Below are 19,127 nucleotides of genomic sequence, written 5' to 3' on the forward strand. Positions count from 1 at the left end.
ATCTGCCGGCACTGTTTTACCCACAGCCAATGCTCGTGAATGGGGGTGGGACCACCACGCTGGGATTCAGCCACTCACACTTTTCCGGAGAGCCAGGAATAGGTTTCTGGTTCCCAAAGCTGTGTGGGAGGAGAGAGGACATCCAGACAAAATTGGTCCTCTGCCCGCTGGGTGGGAGGGAGGAATGGATGTGGGACAGATAGCACTCCACTGAAGTTTTCAGCCTGGAAGAGAACGCTATGCTCTCATAGACTTTTTTTTTTTTTTTAAACTTGCTTTACCATTGTACTTACTTACACGTTTATTTTCAGATTCTGTTCTCAAACATTGAAGACATCCTTGCGGTACATAAGGAATTCTTAAAAGTGGTGGAAGAATGCCTACATCCTGAACCTAATGCTCAGCAAGAAGTGGGAACCTGCTTTCTTCATTTTGTAGGATACGTTTCTGTTTATTTTAAAAGCTCTTATCCCCTACATTTTGAGGTTTAGCTTTTGGCCTGGTAGGATGTGGGAATGCAGCATTAGAAGTAAAATCTGACACCAAAAGTTTAGGGTCTTTTAAGGCCAATGGAATCTCCCAGTTGAGGCCAGAAAAGAGGAGAGGGCCCCACATCATCCATTTTATTCAGTGAAGAATAAACAGCCTTTTCATTTTCCCAACAAGTTAGTTCTTCGCATCCTCTGTAGCTTTGAATTCTAATGAATTTTCAGGCTGTTCATAATGAATGGATTTTTATGTTTCTTTCAAACATGGGGCATTTCTCTTTTGAGCAGAAAAGCCTTACTCTTATAATGGCGTGCGGAGCCTTTGATCAGTCAGAATGTCCCCTTGTTAATCCACTGGTGGCAAACCTGGAGGTGAACAAACCAGGCCACTCTAGGTACACGGATGTCTGTGCCTGGATTTTTCTCAAGGATGGCTTCTCAGGCGGGGTCCTGAGCAGAGCAGAAGAACAAGCCAGAACTCCACCTTTTCAGACTGTGCCTCATGCTTGTGTGATCATTTTTATCTCTTTGGGCACAATAGCTGAAATAACATATGCAAACGATTTGCAAAGTGAAAAGCCTCCTGTATAGCGAAAATTGTTTTCAGAACTAAACAGCATTTATCTACAAATTGTGCTCGTTATACCATTCCACTGATGCTAATCAGAATACTAATTTGAATCCATATTTATCAAAATGCTGAACAAGTAACGTTTTATTAAAAATGGGTAATTTTGTCATCAAAATCAATTTTTGTTTATTTTAAATTTCTATTTCGTCTTTTATGAAGGTAACTATGTAGTTTCTTTTTTTGTTTCTTTTATTCATCACATATTTTTTATTAAATTTATTGAGGTGACACTGGTCAGTAGAGTCCTTTAGGTTTCAAGTGTACATTTCTGTGATACATGATCTGTATATTGCATTTGTGTGCCCACCATCCAAAGTCAAATCAGCTTCCGTCACCATGTATTTGCCCCCCCCCCCCCATCCTATATGTAGTTTCTAATTCTGTCCTTCTATATGCTAGTGAGCAGGCTCTGTATATGTTACTTTTGTAATCAGAAACTATTTTATAAAGATAATTATATTAATGGGAGAGGCTCTTTGGGAGGAGGAAGACGAACGGCTGGAAGTCAGGCATGTTTGTGTCCACTTAACCCAGCCGGTTCTCTTTCCTGAGAGAATCCTAGTCTTCTGCCAGCCGGAGGGGCTGCTGTCTCAGTTCAGGGCTGTACCTGGGAGTCTTCCACCCTGAAGCTTATTTCTTCTGTAGCACACGATCAGTCTGTCATCCATGCATTCAGCTGAACTATTTCTGAAGTTTGTTTTATTCTGGTTCATAACCATCTCTCTCTCTCTCTCTTTTTAATTCTTTTATTTCAAGAAAAATGATTTTAAATATAATAATGTTACATGCAATAAACATTAATATTTCAAGAAAGACGATCTTAAATATAATAAGGATACATGAACCATCTCTTGAAATAAGTAATTCAATACATTTCCTACTGGCCATCTAAAATAGCACTCCATGTTTCTTTCTAATTGCATGTCTTTACAATTTCAGGGGACACACTTCTTTATTATATTTAAGAATATTTTTATTGACTTTTAGAGAGAGAGGAAGAGAAAGGGGGAGAGAGAGAGAGAGAGAGAGAGAGAGAGAGAGAGAGAGAGAGAGAGAGAAATATTGATGTGAGAGCGAATCATCAATCAGCTGTCTCCTGCACATCCCCCACCAGGGCACTGGGCTCAGAACCCAGGCAGGTGCCTGACGGGGAATCGAACTGGCTTTTGGTGCATGGGATGATGCCCAAGCAACTGAGCCACACTGACCAGGGGGACACCCTTCTGTTTTAATATTTGATCTATACATTTTCTGTCTTCCTCTTTGGTTGGTGCTGCTTTGATAGATGCTGATCATAGCCAATTAGGTAAAATCTTACAGATGGAGGAAAGCTTAGAGACCATGATGGCGAAGTTCCTCCTCTTTTTGTAAGTGTCCTGTCTCTAGTATCAGTGAAGGTTGCTTGTTTTTACTTGACCACTTTTAGTGACAGCTCCAATTGTTAGAAAATCTTTGTGTTAATCCAGAATCTGCCAATCACTGCCCATCCCTCCCTTGCAATTTCCACCTAGTGGTTCTAGTTTTGTGTTTTGGAGCTACATAAAATTGTAAATTCTTTGCAATATGAGAACTTAAGTAGAGTTACCATTTCCTAATTTTTTTATACTAACATATTTTCTGAAATGATCTCTCGTATGCAATGGCTTCCTGATCTTACTCACTTACTGCCGCATTTCTCCTGTTAGTGTTCCTCTTAAACACACGGCCCAGCTCAGTGAATGTGAAAGGCAGGGCGTGTGTGTCTAGCCCTGGGTGATCTGGTGTACGCTTTCCCTCTACCTACAATGCTTTCTTTCCTCTCCCTGCCTGGGAAGCATGGACTCATCTCTCCGGACCTTGCTTTAATGTTACTTCCCTTTTAAAGCTGTATATGAATCCTCTCAGCAAAGCTAGGGACTCCCTTCTCTGTAAGTTCCTACCACTTGGTTCATTTACCTGTTTTTTCATACATCCTATTGGACCGTAATTAATATGTCTAGCTCCTTTCCAAAGCTATTCTTCATAGATCAGGGAAAAGAAATAAATAAAATGTATTTATACATACATGTGGGTATAGTTTTTAATACATAGTAAACACTTCATAAAGTTTGCTCATAAACATCACACAGGTTACTATTTCAAAATGGCTAATAAAATGACTCTAACTCATTCTTCCTTGATTTCACAGAAAGACAAGTTTCGTATTTATGATGAATATTGTAGTAACCATGAGAAGGCACAAAAATTGCTTCTGGAACTTAACAAAATTAGAACAATCCGGACATTTCTTTTGGTAAGTACATATTTAGGTGTTACCATATGCTGCTCCTTGTTGGCAGGCCCACCAAGCGCTGAGGAATAGCATCAGTGTGATACAGAAGCTGTTCCCGTTACAGCTCTTTTACCATAGCCCAGTGGTCGGCAAACTGCGGCCCCTTGAGTGTGGCTCTTCCACAAAATACCACGTGCGGGCCGTACAGTGTGATTGAAACTTCGTGGCCACACTCAAGGGGCCAAAGAGCCGCATGTGGCTCGCGAGCCGCGGTTTGCCGACCACGGCCATAGCCAGTCTAGGAGGCTAGAGTCCTTTCATAAATGCAGTGAGAGTTGGGAGAGGCTAGTTATGTGGGGACACACTGAGGATGCCCTCTCCTGGTTGATTCTGAATTGCTTGTGAAACCCACAGGATCCCAGGGAGAGAAGACATTTATACAAGTTCAACATTGCTTTTGTATCCCTCACTTCCTGGGGTTCCTTTGCTTCTGCTAAGAGAGCTGTAAGTAGGGAAGTAACAGGACGGAAACAAACGATGGTGTGGTAGAAAAGAAATTTAAAGACCGATCTTTCTTCTACATACTTTTCTTCTTCCGTTTTCATAGAGCAAAAATGTGCATTTGATTTCTTTAGGCCAGCACCAATATATGCGTATTTTGGCAGTTAGTTGGCCAGTTTAATTGCCAGTGAGAAATATGCTGCAAGTGTAGACTTCAGTGATATTTAGCAGACTGTGGAGTGGAACAGCCACCCCTATGATCTGGGTTTAGAGCATTGTCGTTACCCCCAAAGCCCCTCATGCCTGTTTAGAGCCCATCTCCACTCCCGTCATCAGCTCCAGGTAATCACTGATTTGCTTTCTGTCTTGATAGATTTGCCTTTTCTGCAGGCGTTATATAAATGAAATCACACCATGTAAACTTTTTTATGCCTGGCTTCTTTTACTGAGGAAAATGTTTTTGAGGTTCATCCTTGTTGTAGTATGTATCTATATTCCACCCATATTTATTGCTGAATGACATTATTCATTATCATATTGAATGGATATACCATTTTTGTTTATCCATGGCCAGTTATGAACATTGGGTCAACAAGTGGCTATAATAATGATGGACCTTAAAGAGACCACATGTGAAAGGCCATTTCAGAGAGAGACATGTGTTAATGTAGAAAAGCCAGGAAATGTTTAGTTTGGGCTATCGTACATAATGCTTTTATGAACTTAACATTTATGTACAAGTCTTTCTGTGGACATATATTTTCATTCTCTTGGGTATATACTTAGAGTGGAATTGCTGGGTCATAGTACATTCATGTTTAACTTATTAAGAAGCTACCAATGTGGCTGTGCCATATCCACCAGCAGTGTGAGACTTGCAGTTTCTTTGCCAACACATGGTATCGCCATGCTAGGTGACTTTTATTTGTATTTCTCGAATGACCAATTATATTAAACACGATTTCATGTGTTCATTAGCCATTCATTATTCTCTTAAGTGAAATGCTCACTCAAATCTTTTGCTATATTTAAATTGCAATGTTTATCTTATATTGAGCTATAACCTTATTTTGGATACAGTTCCTATATCAGTCATATAATTGGCAAATATTTCCCCCAGTGTGGTTTGTCTGTTCATTATAAAAAATTGTCTTTTGAAAATCAAATGTCTTAAATTTTGTTGAAGTCCAGTTCATTAAATTTTTTTTTCATTATGGCGTGCTTTTGTTGTCATATTTAAGGCATCTGTGTTCAGGTCTTATACTTATTTTGTTAAATTTATTCCTAAGTATATTATTCTTTTTGTTGTTGTGATTGGGATTGTCTTAATTTAACTTTTGGATTGTTCAGTGCTAGTACTAGTATATAGAAATTTAATTGACTTTTGTATATTCTTGTGTTGTATCCTGTGATTTAAATGCATATATTAGTTCTAAAAGATTTTGGAGGATCTTTCACAAATAAGATAATGGAATTTCACTTCTTCCTCTTCAATGTGATGTCTTTTTTTCTTTTCTTGCCTTTTGCGTTGGCTAGACCCAGTACAGGGTTGCAAAGAAGTAGTAAGAATGGACACTTCCACCTTGTTTCTTATCTTTGGGGGGAATCTTTCAGTTTTTCATCATTAAGTATGATGTTACCTGTAGTTTTTTATTGGTAGATGTTATCAGGGTGAGGAATTTCCATTATGTTCAGAGTTTGTTGACAGTCTTTAAGACTTTTTTTTTTCTTTTGTAATATAGGTGTTTAATGCTGTGAGTTTTCCCTTATACTAGTATATGGCTTTAGTTGTATTCCATGAATTTTGACATGTGTTTTTATTTTCATTCAGTTTTTTTAAATGTCTAGTTTCCTTTGTTATTTTTTTTGATTCATTGTTTATTTAGAAGTTTGTCTTGGGAGGCAATTCACCGTGGGTCTCTTGTGTTTCTTTTGTTGTTATTGACACTATTCCATATGTCCCCCATCTTCCCCTCTTTGCCCTCCTCCACCTAGCCCTCCTCCTGCACGCCCCCTTCACAACATTGTTGTCTGTGTCCATGGGCTATGCATATATGCACATATATTCTTTGGCTAATCTCTCCCAGTATCCCCATACCTTCCCCTCTGAGATCTGTCAGTCATCCTGTATGCGCCCCGACAGGGGAGTGAACCAGCAACCTAGGTATGTGCCCTGACCAGGAATTGAACTCATAACCTTTTGTTGCATGGACTGATGCTTCTTCAGTCGCTCAGCCATGCCGGCCAGGCTGTCCTGCCTATCTTTTAAATAATATTTGCATCATGAACAGCCTGAGAGATATATTGTCTTCCTCCTCTGCAATGGTTAGACATCCATGCTGCTTTTATAAAAGAGTTATATTTCCTAAACTCGGGTCTCTTGTCCTGTTGTACATGTGCACATGTCATCTGGCCCTTTTTGTGTTGTAATGTGGGAATTGGGGCTTTGGAGGCTGGCCCCCACATAATGATACTCTGGCTATTCCTAGTGCTGTGAGGCAAATACAGAAACTGTCCCGTATCTCAATCCAGTTGCATCATTAGTCAGTGGTAGAGTATACATGGAGCCTTGTTCTACAAAACAACACTACCACTCTTTATAAAGAGGATACATCCATGTATCTGTGTGTTGTTTACCCATCCATCAGTCCATCCATCCATCAACCCACCCACCCATTCCAACCATTCCATTCATTTATTCTATCTATTCACCTATTTACTATCCATCCATCCACCCATTTATTCATTCCTCCATCTCTGGTTCTGTTTTCTCAGACAATACTCAGGAGAATATATGTGAATTAATTTTCAAGACATAGATCCAAAACACATATTGGCTACTGTAACTAATATGAAAGGCAAAGGTATTTTTCATTCCTGTGAATGTTATTTGTGACTGAATGTGATCTTCTCAGAGGAGCTATATAGAGACATGCTTTTACCATTTTTCAGCAGAAAATTTCATGATAGAAGTGAGTTTTATAGCTACAGGTTTTAGAAATATAATTAATTATGCCTATTTCCACCCCAGAACTGCATGCTGCTTTCAGGACGGAAGAACACAGATGTCCCCCTGGAAGGATATTTAGTAACTCCAATACAGAGAATATGCAAGTACCCTCTCATTTTGAAGGTAATTTATGTGTTTACTTTATCATAGCATTTTCCTTGTACCTGCATATTTTGCTTATTATTTTTTAATATTTTTTCTTTTAAATAGTCTGATATTCTGAAGAAAGGGCATATTTTAGTCATGGGGGGGAATGGCTAATTTGTCACTAATTTATATATGGAGTAGGAAACAAATCTTTTAAGAAAAGAAACAAAGAAGTGCTCTTTGTAGAAAACAGTTGTTTGAGTTTCATTTAGAGTAAATGCATTACTTTCAAGATAGATCCCGTTAAGTACATTATGTTCAGTTTATATAGCACTTTATCTTTTTTATGTTAAGTAAGTTCTCTGTTGGTGAATTCTTTGATTTACTCTATAACATTGGTGCTAACAAAGTGAAGGTCAGCGTTTCATAATTTCAGAGCCGGGTTTTAAATCATTATTACAGGGAATGGAGTGGGTCACATGGGACAGTGAATGATGGACATAGAAGGACAGTGTCCTGAAAACACTGCCTCTGCAAGATAGGAAATGCTTCAGTAATGGTCATAGGGACATTGCCTCATTATAATGACCAATTTCTTTTTTTAAGAAAAACCTGTGGTAAAGTATGAATTACTGCTCGTTCTGCAAAGGCCTATGAATAGATTAGAATAGTAATTCCGGAAAAGGTGGTTTTTGGAACTATTAGCATCAGGATAGGCAGTTTGGGGTGGTGGTTGAGCACATGAGTTCTAAGTTCAAGTCCTAAGTATTCTGCTTATAGCTGTATGACTGAGCACATAATGTCATCTCTTAAAGCCTTGGGTTTTCACTTGTGAACCAGAATAATGATGACAAAATTATAGCATATACCTACAAGAATGTGTACATGTACATGTATGTATGTATGTATGTATCTGTGCATATTGACATATATATGCATGTATAAATTATTACCTAATAGTTATTTGGGCTATTTTAAATAAGCCATTTAGCATAGTATATATACCGTAAATGTTAGCCATTATTATTCATATATATTTGATTCTGATTTCTTTAATATATTAATTAATACTTGGTATCCAAATTTAAAAATACTCTAAAATGCTATGGACATATTAACTGGTATTCTTATTGATTTACTTTTCGAGAAATAAGTATTATACATTTGAACTAAAAATATACGTTTTACTATAACTTTTGGCATAAATTGGGTTTCAGTGTAAAATTTCTTCAAAAAGCATCTCTCCTTACTGAAAAAACAAGTAAAGATGCTTGGGTAAGCCATAGAGAGGAGCTAATACAGGGATCTCCAGTTCTGCAGAGCTTTGGCACAGTCAAGAGGGTAGGGAGGATTGGTGTAGATGTGACGCCTGTCTTTGGGAGAGTCCCTTCAGACTTCCAAGCTGGTGACTCAGATTTGCGTCTGTACTCATCACTGCAGTTATTCCTGGCCTAGGTTTTGGAATCCCAGGGATTTGTTTGTTTTAAGAGTCAGAAGGCAGAGTGATATTAAGAGAAGTGCAGCATGGCAAGTAGTTCTAGATCACTCACTTCTGGATAAGGATGACCTCCAGTGCTTCAGCTAGTCTTTCAAAAGATAGGATCACGGACAATTCCTTATGTAGGAAAGAAGAGGTTATATCAGAACACCTTTAAGCAGTGGAGAGATGACATCTTTTCCCATTTTTGGAAGATTATCTTCACAAACATGAAAAAAATGTTTACTTGTGTAGTAAGTAGATACTTTGGTGTTTGATATTTTTTCTTTCTGGTCCTATCAGCTGAAAAATTGTGCTGGTGGTCTCTTTGATTCTGGATGGCTTTGGTTATTCAGAGAAAAATGTTAGGGGATTAGGCTGTGTGTTAAAGAAAACATATGTTGATCTTATTTGTGGAACTTGAAATGATTGGATTCACAGCAGGTAACTGAGAGAAGGCTGTTACTAGTCACTACTTCACGTGATCTAAATTCCTGTCTTGACCTGCAAATACCCAGTGGGGACACTTCCATCAGGTCTCACATCTCATGTCCTGCAGGCTGACTTGACTCCTTCGCGTGATTTACAAATATTTCTACCCTTCAGAATTGCTCGAGAGCGTTGCATATCTCTTATATGTATTTTTAATTCAGCATAACTTTTTAAACCTTGTCTTGGGAATGATGTAATGTTGCAAGGTCAAAGTTTATGGCAAATTGGTAAAAAAAAGCCCAACACAAACACACACACAAAAAACACAAAACAGACTTCAAGAGAATATAGCAACTGCATATTTTCCCACTGTATGTTAAGAATTAAGAAAATTCTTACAAAGATTGGCCTCAGGATTTCTGTAATTGTGTTAGTTACATGATGATGGCAACTGTAGTAAGGAAACAAATGACTAATTGAAAAGCAATGTGGTCACAACTGTCTAGACAGTGGGTGAAAATGTTTAATTTTTGCTTCTAAACAACTAACAAGACCTTTTAGTATATTTAAAAGATTAGAGATCACTCTGGTTCTGCTATCTTGAATGGAAAAAGAATAAAAAGCCAAAAATCCCTCTCCAAAAACCAAAAGAAAAATCAAGCTATTGAGGGCATATGGCAGTTCATTCATAGCAGAGCATGATCTTGAGTTATTGATGAAAACAGCATAAATTGTTTCTTTAATGATGGGGTATTGTGGAAATTTGAAATTATTTATTTTCTTAGAGTATAAGACCCTTTTTTAAAGTTTTGTTTTATTTATGGCATGCTTTTATAATGTCTTCAAAATTATTAGGAAAGAAGGCACTTAGATTATTTTTGAAATTATGGGGCATATTCATTTACTGTTCTGTTAAAGACTCTAGGAAAATGAAATTCACATATGAAAGTGTACTTCTGTTGGAGCAAAAGTCAAACTTATAAAAAATTGCATTCTGCAGGTGAGATATTTGACAATTTGAAAAGAGAGATCTAATTTCGTTTTTAAAAACAATTTTCAGGGGAAAATAAAAGTAACTGCAAAATGCGTTATCAGGGTACCACTTCTTCATTGATTCAACCTTTTGTTTTTTATCTTAATCTTCGTGGAGGTGGTAACGTCACTTCTGAAAGTGGTTCTCATGATCTTTGTAGTTTTCATTTCCTGGTCAGCCTGAACCTGCTGTACCAGAAAGCTGAAGATCAAAGGGCGATTTGTTTTCTGTGTATAAACAGGAGTTGCTGAAGCGGACTCCAAGGAAACACAGTGACTACGCAGCAGTGATGGAAGCTCTCCAAGCCATGAAAGCTGTCTGTTCCAACATCAACGAGGCCAAGAGACAGATGGAGAAGTTAGAAGTGTTGGAGGAATGGCAGTCTCACATTGAAGGCTGGGAGGTACATTCACTGTTCTCAACAATTGAGCTTAACGTAGTTTTGCTATTTCTCATGCTATGTGTAGAATTGATTGGCTTTGGATGGAACTGTAGATGCTCATTTTCCTAGGTAATGCTAGGGGGCTGTAAGCATTTCTGAAAAGTGCCGTCATTTTTACTTTGAAATATTTTTAAAGTGGCAGTTGATTGGCTTGACCTCAAGCTTTGTGATAGAGACAGTTGACACTGTTTGGGTTATAAGCTTTGATATTTCAGTATTTGAGAACATGGTTACCCTTTTCCCTGTCTTAACTTTGGTCAGGAAGTATACAGCCTGACTCCTGGGGAGAGTACGGAAGGGGACTGAGGCTTCATATGTGTGCTGGGATATTATTTTGAGACTGTAAATTAGGTAGTAAATTTAATTGTGAACCCATTTAATCTCTCTAAATTTTAATTTTTTCATTTCTAAAATGAATGAAGTAGCTGTGATATGATTTTTAAAATTGTTTTTATTGATTTTAGAGCAGAGGAAGGGAGAGGGAGAGAGAGAATAACATTGATTGTTTGCCTTCCATATGTGCCCTGACCAGGGATAGAACTCACAACCTAGGTATGTGCCCTGACTGGGAATAGAACCTACAACCTTTTTGGTGCATGGGATGACACTCAACCAACTGAGCCACACTGGCCAGTCCTGTGATGTGATTTTTAAGATCCATTCAACATGAAAAATTGTATGGGTTCATGATTCATTAAATAAAGAATTTTTTTAATTATAAAAAAGCAAAAGAAGAGTGATTTTCAGAATCTATAATGTGTTTCCAGCTATAGTGACTTTGAATCCCAGTTACTTCATGGGGTTGGAGTCTATATTACTTTAGTGCTATATAAAGAATAAACTAAAATTTTCTTTCAATTGCCTTAATTTAGATGAGAATGAGCTTTGGACTTGAATAAATTTTTATTGTTATAAAGTAAGCAAATCACCATAGTTTTTTAAAGTCTAAAACAATTTTAAAGGGTTACTAACCAAATATTGTATCACACAAATCCAAGTGGATTGCTTTTGTCTTTCGGGCATTATAATTGACTGATTTGTTTCTTATTTTCAGTATGTTGGTTTCCATTTAAATCTAAAATTATAGCCACTTAGACTTGCAAAGTAATCTCAAACATTGACCTCAGGGAATTCTCCTATTTATCTGTTCTTCCCATGGATTTTTAAAAATGCTTAATGGGATCGGATGTAGCTTCCCCCCTCATTTATATTCTTCCATTCCAGGTGTCCAGAGTGACCCCACATTCAGCATGAATGCCACTTATTCCAATCAATTAAAATGGTTGTGTGTTTTACAGTTGATTCATGATGATAATTCTTTTTCTAGCGGAGCGGTTGTCCTGTTGGAATGAGAAAAATGAGCTAAACTTTGCTTTTGCTCTTCTGCTGTCACTGAAACGTTGGAAGAAAAACTGCAGGATTTGTTAGGGATGTTTGTCAGGCCTTTTACCAAAACAAAAACTTCACAGTCTTTGTTCGACGCTTTGTGGAAATGGATCTGAAATAATTTTGTTTCCTTCTTGTATAGATCCTAAAAATCAGGTTTACTGCAGAAATGAATGATTATTTTTAAAGTATTGATATTTCTTGTACTCTACGTGCCAGTTACTCCAAGGAGGAAAGTATGGGGGTCATACTGTGTCATATGTGACCCACAGTGGTGGGCGCCTTGACCTCAGAAGCCTTGCCTAGTATACAACACTGGAGTACAAGAGCAGAAAGGAGCATTGACACAGAGGAAACTGACGGGGGTAGGAGGGTGAGGAGGGGTCCAGATAGGACTCCAGTTCCAGCAGGTCTCCTGGATGTTGGGTTCCAAAAAGAGTGGCAGCACTAATTCTCCTTGAGGAGATTTGAAAATGATTGCATGAGACATGGCTATATAGTGATTCGGGAGTTTGGGGACTTTGAGGGTCTGCAGCTTGGAGCTAGACCCAGCCAGTTGTCTGATGACTTGTGATAAGAACCTGAATCCTTATCTCAGTCCACCACCGTAGAGTGGGGGTGGTGAAGCTGTTGTACTCTGCCTGGTCCCTTCTGGGACAGTTAGGAGAAATGCTATCTGATAGGACTCCAAAGGTCACAAGGCAAAGGGACACAATCATCCAGGATGAACTCTGGCCTTGGAGGAAGTGGGCTTTCTTTGCATTGCTAACAGGTTATTGTTCAGTTTACAGACAGCTTTGGGTACTTTAGAGTAGCTCTAGCGGGGTTAGGGCAGATCAAGGACAGATGTCTGATGGCATGACCTTTACAGGACATAGTTTCTTGAATTTTTGAGGTTAGGAGTCATGAGCTAATCTTGAGAAACAGCTCCTTCTACGAACTCTTGCAGACCTTTTATGACCACCTTAAAGGTGACGTTCTCATTCCAGAAACTAAAGTTCTCTCAAATGGAATCTGAGTGTGATATGCCATGAATTTCCCTTAGTTCCACTTTAGGAGGATTATTATTTCAAATAAGTTACTTAATTATCTAGGGTCTTGTTTCCCCATTCAGAAAATGAAGGGTTTTTTTTTGCAGTGAGATCTCTCAGATAAATTTGCCTATTATAAAAATTGGGTTTTAATCAGCATTAGGCAGTGACTGCTCTCACAGAAGATCTGTAGTTTTTTTAATTGCTCATATTTGAAGCGCCAAAATATACTTTCAGAAACTGACAAGAGCCAGAAAAGGCAATTAGGAGTATATGTATTTGTTTTTGACTTCTTTTCTAAATTTCCAAATCTCTTCAAACATTAAAATCATAATGTATGAAAAAATGCAATAACAAAACAATTTTCTTCTCAAAAGAAACAATAAAAATAACGTTAAAATATTATTAATATCATTTATTATATCTGAGTCATATGTCTTATCCAACACTCCAAACATTCCACAAGATATTCTACTAAAGGTAATTGTAGAGCAATGACCAATGTGCTTGGAAATGAAACTGATTAACTGTTTCGTTAGAGTCATTGATTCATTTCGTGGAACAGGACCATTCTTAGTTTTAGTCTGCTTTTTAGTTGGTTGATAGTATTGTAATTATAACTGCAATCTTTGGAGCAATACTGTCTGATATTGACAAGGGAGTATCAATAAACATTATGTCATTTAGTAATTCAGCTTTACGTCCTTGATAGATTGATCTCTCAAATCAGAGGAAAAATCACGATAAAAGGTAGAGGGTGAATTATTAATATATGAAGGTGTTGGAAAAATAGCATTCAAGATAGTTATTGTGTCTTAGAAAGTAAAAAGAAACACTCAAAACTTGACACCTCTTTCTTATCTTTTTACAAGGAGACACAGGATGCTACTAGACCATTTTAAGATCACCTCTTGTTTTTGGAACCAGTTTGCTGCTTACATTTGATGAAGTTTGTGTCAGACAGTGTATTGACTTCAAGTCATGTTCTCTTGTTATTTCATGACTGAGTCTTGCCAAGGTTATGGTGAGACCTGTTTCTTTCTGTCCCTTCTACAAGGTGATTTGGTAGGCACAGTTTGTCTGCCTTGAGGTAGAATTGATTTATAGATAGTCCTTGTTATTGAAGGATAAGTGGTGTGGGAAAAAAGACCATTTAAAGTAAATCCACATAAAAATTGATCAAAATTTCACAATATGCGGGATTTGGGGAAAGTTTGATTGGGACATTATCTTGGTAAAATGAAATGTATATTATTAGTTTGTTTTACCTAATATATAACAGAATTTAGGTTATAATTTCACTTAACAATTTGAATCTCAGAAAGAGTGACTGAAATGTTGAGTCTTTTTTTTTTTTTGGAGAGTGCATACATTTTAAGACAACATTGTATAATAAAGCAATGTGATAGACTTCATTCCATATTTGACTTTCATAGTAGTTTTAAAAGATTTTTTAAAAGAATATTCAAATGCTTCATTCACTTTCTCAAGAAACTCCTTTGATATTAGAACTGTTCTCTGATGAAATACCCATCTAACTTGTCCTTCTGGTCAATATTCTTTTCTTCTGCTGTGAGTGGGTCCCACTTTCTTAGCTCTTTGCCTGGCAGTACATTGTATACAAAGGAAAAGGGTTCAAGCACTCTTCCATCTCTCATCTTTCCTCAGATTATGATTCCTCTCTGCAGGCAGTATGTGTTTTTCTGATGCTGACACTCAACCTTCAGTTGGCAAGATGAATGAGACAGTCCCTGGTGTTAAGCAGAGAGAGCTGAAAATGGGCAGATAATCAGTGAATGGTTTCCTATTATACTGATTTTTGCCATCTCATAGCTGCAAAGAATCAGCAATGAACCCTTATGTAACTTATATTGAGAGAACTTGTTAACATAAAAAAAACAACAACTTACCCTCTCAAAAGAGTCCAAAATTGGGTTAGCAATATTATACTTTATTGTTTCTTTTGAGAAGATATTTGTTTTGTTATTGCAGTTTTTCATAAATTATGATTTTAATGTTTGAAGAGGCTTGGAAATTAGAAAAGAAACCAAAAATAAATACACATGCTTCTAATTGCCTTTTCTGGCTCTTGTCAGTTTCTGAAAGTATAATTTGGCACCTAACAAGTGTCTGCTCATGAAATTTATCACGCGTCCCCATTAAATTCTGTAATGGTGCATGAAACTTAATAGTTTTTCATGTATCCTGACTGTATAAGTAATTGGCAGCCAGTTATATATTTCAACTTATAGATGAAAAATTATTCAGCTTCTTCACAAATTAGATTCTGAATTGTTATTATTTTCTTGCTGGATCTTGTGGCGTGACACACACACCACAAGAAGATATGTGGTTGGTAGCATTGGTGCCAAAATGGGCTGCTCTGGGCTGCAGTCTGTGACTGAAGTTCATCCATTCAGACTGACCTCAACTATAGTGGAAGGTGATATTTAAATGGTGTGCTTCATAAATTCAACGAAGAAAATTACTGGAGAATGATTGTACCTGAAACCACAACATGGAAAAACCACATCATTAATTATAAACACACATAATCATAAGCACACACAGCCATCCCTCATATTCATCACTGTTCACTCACACCAACCCTCATTTTATTAAAGGTCTATTCTTGCAATGATCACATGGTATATAATTGCGTTCACATTTCTGTTTTTCCACTACTGTATGTGTTTCTTGGGGGTGTGGGTCATGTCTCAAGCTCTGGGTCCCTAGCATCTAAGATAGTGTCTGACACATAGTGGGCTGAATGATAATTAAATGCAGATATAATGATTAGCAACTTCTTACTATTTTAGGATCCTCTTGGCTCTTTTGGTTAATGACAATGATTTTGACCTGGTTCTGTTTAGAGCCTAGTATTTGTTTCATTATCCTGCTTTTTGATGTTTTCTAATAATCTTTAGCATCCTGTTCTGGTTTGAAAACATTGTCTTTTTAAAGAACATAGGAAACATGTATCATAGATGGCTTAAATATGCATACATATATAAAATAGCAAAAAGACCCAGAATCTCTTTTTTTGCCTTTTTATTGAATTTATTGGAGTGATACTCCTATCAGTGGTTATGTCGTCTCAGACTGGTCAGGACGAGATGGAAAGAACGGAGACCTACTTTCAGTGTATAAATATTTGTACTGTTTGAGCTTTAATCTTGTCCATATAATGCATCTTCAAATAAAAACAAATATTCTTTTAAGGAGAAAAAGAATCACACATGAAAGTTTCTAGTAAGTAATCAGACATTATCTCCATTTTTCCTGACTTAGGGGTCCAACATTACTGACACCTGCACTGAAATGCTTATGTGTGGAGTCTTACTGAAAATTTCTTCTGGAAACATTCAAGAACGGGTGTTTTTTCTTTTTGATAATCTTTTGGTGTATTGCAAAAGAAAACACAGGTAAGAGGATAAACAGGTAACACTTCAGAAATTGGTTAACCATCTCCTAGGCTCAACCTTCTCCTCTGTGGTCCTGGGACCTCACAATCTCATGGTTTCAGAAACTTCCACATACTCAGCCTATGCTGACTGTCCTCTTCACTTGTTTATAAAACCTAACTGAAATGTAACTCTCATTCGGTGACACTGCTTCCCCAGGAGCCTTCTAGAGGAAAGATTTTTGTTGTTGCTGTTTCTAACTCCCCGACCTCAGACCCTGTAGGACAAGTAGGTGTGTCTTCCTTGTTTCCTAATGCTGCTTCCCAACCTCTTCTCCTCTTCCTTTAAGAATTCCAGCACATGTGAAGTTCATGCCATTAGTCCTTCCTATCTAGTAGCTTTCTTGGTTTATTTACTTTTAACACTTCGTATCTCCTTGCCACACGAATTCAGTGATTGCTTTAGCTCTTGTACCACTTTCTTGTGTTTTCTTGGTCACCATTTTGCTGTGTTCAAAACTCCTGTGAATGATCCATTCAGTATTTGGACCTGAAAGCCTGCAGATGCTTCACCTGCAGCAGTATTCTACTTCATTATACCTGAGCCACCTGTCCTGTGGGCATCCCTTTACTTTGTCAACACTAACAGTTATAAAAATGGAAAGCTTGATGGCAAGCATTCCACTCTGCTCCACCAAGCTGCTCATGTCAGTCACCATTGACCTCTCAGGAAGTGATAACTTTTCTGCTCTGTAAGGTTTCATTTGTTTTTCTCAGCGCGTTTAGCTTAGTTGAGCACGTCTTCCTTCTTAAAACACTTTCATGTCTTTATTTTTGTAAAAAATACGGAGCATAAATTGTGGAGCAGTAAATGGGACCAGTTAGGAGGCAGCCACTAGCACTCAGGGAGGAGATGGTAGTGCACTGAATGGACTAGGGTAGATAGAAAGATGTGGAAAGATTTTTGTATGTTTTAAATGCAGAATCAGCCTGGCTGAAGTGGCTCAGTTGAGTGTCGACTTATGAACCAGGAGGTCACAGTTTGATTCCCAGTCAGGGCACATTCCCAGTCAGGTTGCAGGCTCCATCCCTCCTGTGGGATGTGCAGGAGGCAGCTGATTAATGATTCTCTCTCATCATTGCTGTTTCTATTTTTCTCTTTCTCTCCCTTCCTCTCTAAAGTCAATACAAATATATTTAAAACATAAAATAATATAAATGCAGAATCAGGAAGATTTTCTAATGGATTGATGTGGGAGGATGAGGGGAAGATAGGACCCAAGGCTAACTCTTAGGTTTTAGAATCAAGGAAACAAATGGATGGGGAAACTGGAGAGGAGCAGTTTTAGGAGGACATCAATAATTAATTTTAATTTTAAAAAATGTAATTAATTTTTTTTCAATTATGGTTTACACTTCATATTATCTTATATTGGTTTCAGGTGTACAGCATAGTGGTTAGACAATCAGATACTTTACAAAGTGTTCTCCCTGATATTTCCAGAACCCAGCTGGCACCATACGTAGTTATTGCAGTATTATTGACTGTATTCTCTATGCTGTACGTTACATCCCCATGAGGAAATAGAGAATACGATTTCTTCCATGGTGCATTGTCTGTTTCTCCTTCCTAGTTGCTCTTCCCTCCAAGGTTTGTGTGGCCAGGTTCTTTATGCCTTTTAGATCTCATTTAAATATCACATCCTCAGAAATATCTTCCCTGACCACCCCATCCAAGGCAGCCTCCCAGCCACTCTGTCAATATCTGGAAAATGCACGCTGAAATTTTCTCCATTATTTATTTGATTATTTTCTGCCACCTTTACAAGATGTGACTGCAAGGGCCATGAGAACAAGGGTCTTGCTGCTTTTTCATTGCTATTTCCCCGGAGACTGAAGCAGATCTGCCATGTAATAGCTACTCGAGAAGTATTTGTTGAATAAATGAATAAACAATTGAATGAAATCCAATCAAAGTTATTGATGTAATTGTTGTTTGTTTTAAAGCATAGATACAATTTTTTTTTCTTCAGAAGGTACTTGTTTGATAGGATGTTTTCTTGAACTTTTGGGGGAAATTTTTGCAGGTGGATTAAGCAAAATAGTAAAATGCACTTTATTGAAAAATTTCCTGAGCCTTTATATGCTTTTCTTAACTGTATCTAGGAAACATTTGTTTGATGAAGTGATACCATGCACCTTGATGAAAGGGACCAGGTTAGGATTAGAGCCAAAAGATAATTAAATTGTTGTCAGCTTTTCTCAGTAAACTTTTAAATACTTGCCCTTTCCCAGTATGAAAACGGACCTGTTATTTTTTCTAGTATGCTCTTCTAAATTCTTTGCCTTTGGTAGAAAGATTGAGATTAATAGAAATAGGCTTTATGAAGATGTAGGCTGTTAATTTTACTTGTGTGTAACTCATTAAAAATTGTAATGTGATTCAAGTTGTTTAGGTGTAATTATTTTTTCCAACTTTATTGAGGTATAATTGAGAAATAAAATTGTAAGATTTTTAGAGTTTATAATATAATTTGATATACATAATATGTTATGAAAACATTTCCCCATTGAGTTAATTAACACATTTGTGTAGGTGCAGTTATTAAAGGCATTCACTTGAGAATGATATCTTTTTAAAATTACAGTTGATCATTCATATATATATATATATATATATTCATTCCTGCCTTTAAGTTAAAAGCTTTTGCAAATGAAGACTGTACCGATTATGATATTATTTATGGTCTCATGGACTTAATATTTAAATTAAACAACAAGACAGGCTTTATAAAATTAAGATCTTGTGGTTTAGCAAATACCCTGAATGTATGTGTAGCATGGACAAAATATATAGTGATTAGAAATGGAAATCACTAAATAAATCTGTGTGTCCATCCCTTCCTGAATGATAGTAATGTGAATCCACCATCTGTTTCCTTCGTTTTAGAATAC

At 37.2% G+C, this 19,127-nt stretch overlaps 1 protein-coding gene across 1 annotated transcript in view; it reads left to right on the forward strand.

The window, feature by feature from the left end:
- Positions 1-19,127, forward strand: part of PREX2 (phosphatidylinositol-3,4,5-trisphosphate dependent Rac exchange factor 2) — a 217,378-nt gene that overhangs the window by 58,271 nt on the left and 139,980 nt on the right. Inside the window, exons 3-7 of the mRNA XM_036338466.1 lie at positions 312-434; positions 3,287-3,391; positions 6,903-7,004; positions 10,152-10,313; positions 16,061-16,194. Coding sequence (XP_036194359.1) covers positions 312-434; positions 3,287-3,391; positions 6,903-7,004; positions 10,152-10,313; positions 16,061-16,194 — 626 coding nt within the window. The remainder of the gene's footprint in view (positions 1-311; positions 435-3,286; positions 3,392-6,902; positions 7,005-10,151; positions 10,314-16,060; positions 16,195-19,127) is intronic.

Source organism: Myotis myotis, unplaced genomic scaffold (genome assembly GCF_014108235.1).
Source record: "Myotis myotis isolate mMyoMyo1 unplaced genomic scaffold, mMyoMyo1.p scaffold_m19_p_16, whole genome shotgun sequence".
Classification (NCBI taxonomy): domain Eukaryota; kingdom Metazoa; phylum Chordata; class Mammalia; order Chiroptera; family Vespertilionidae; genus Myotis; species Myotis myotis.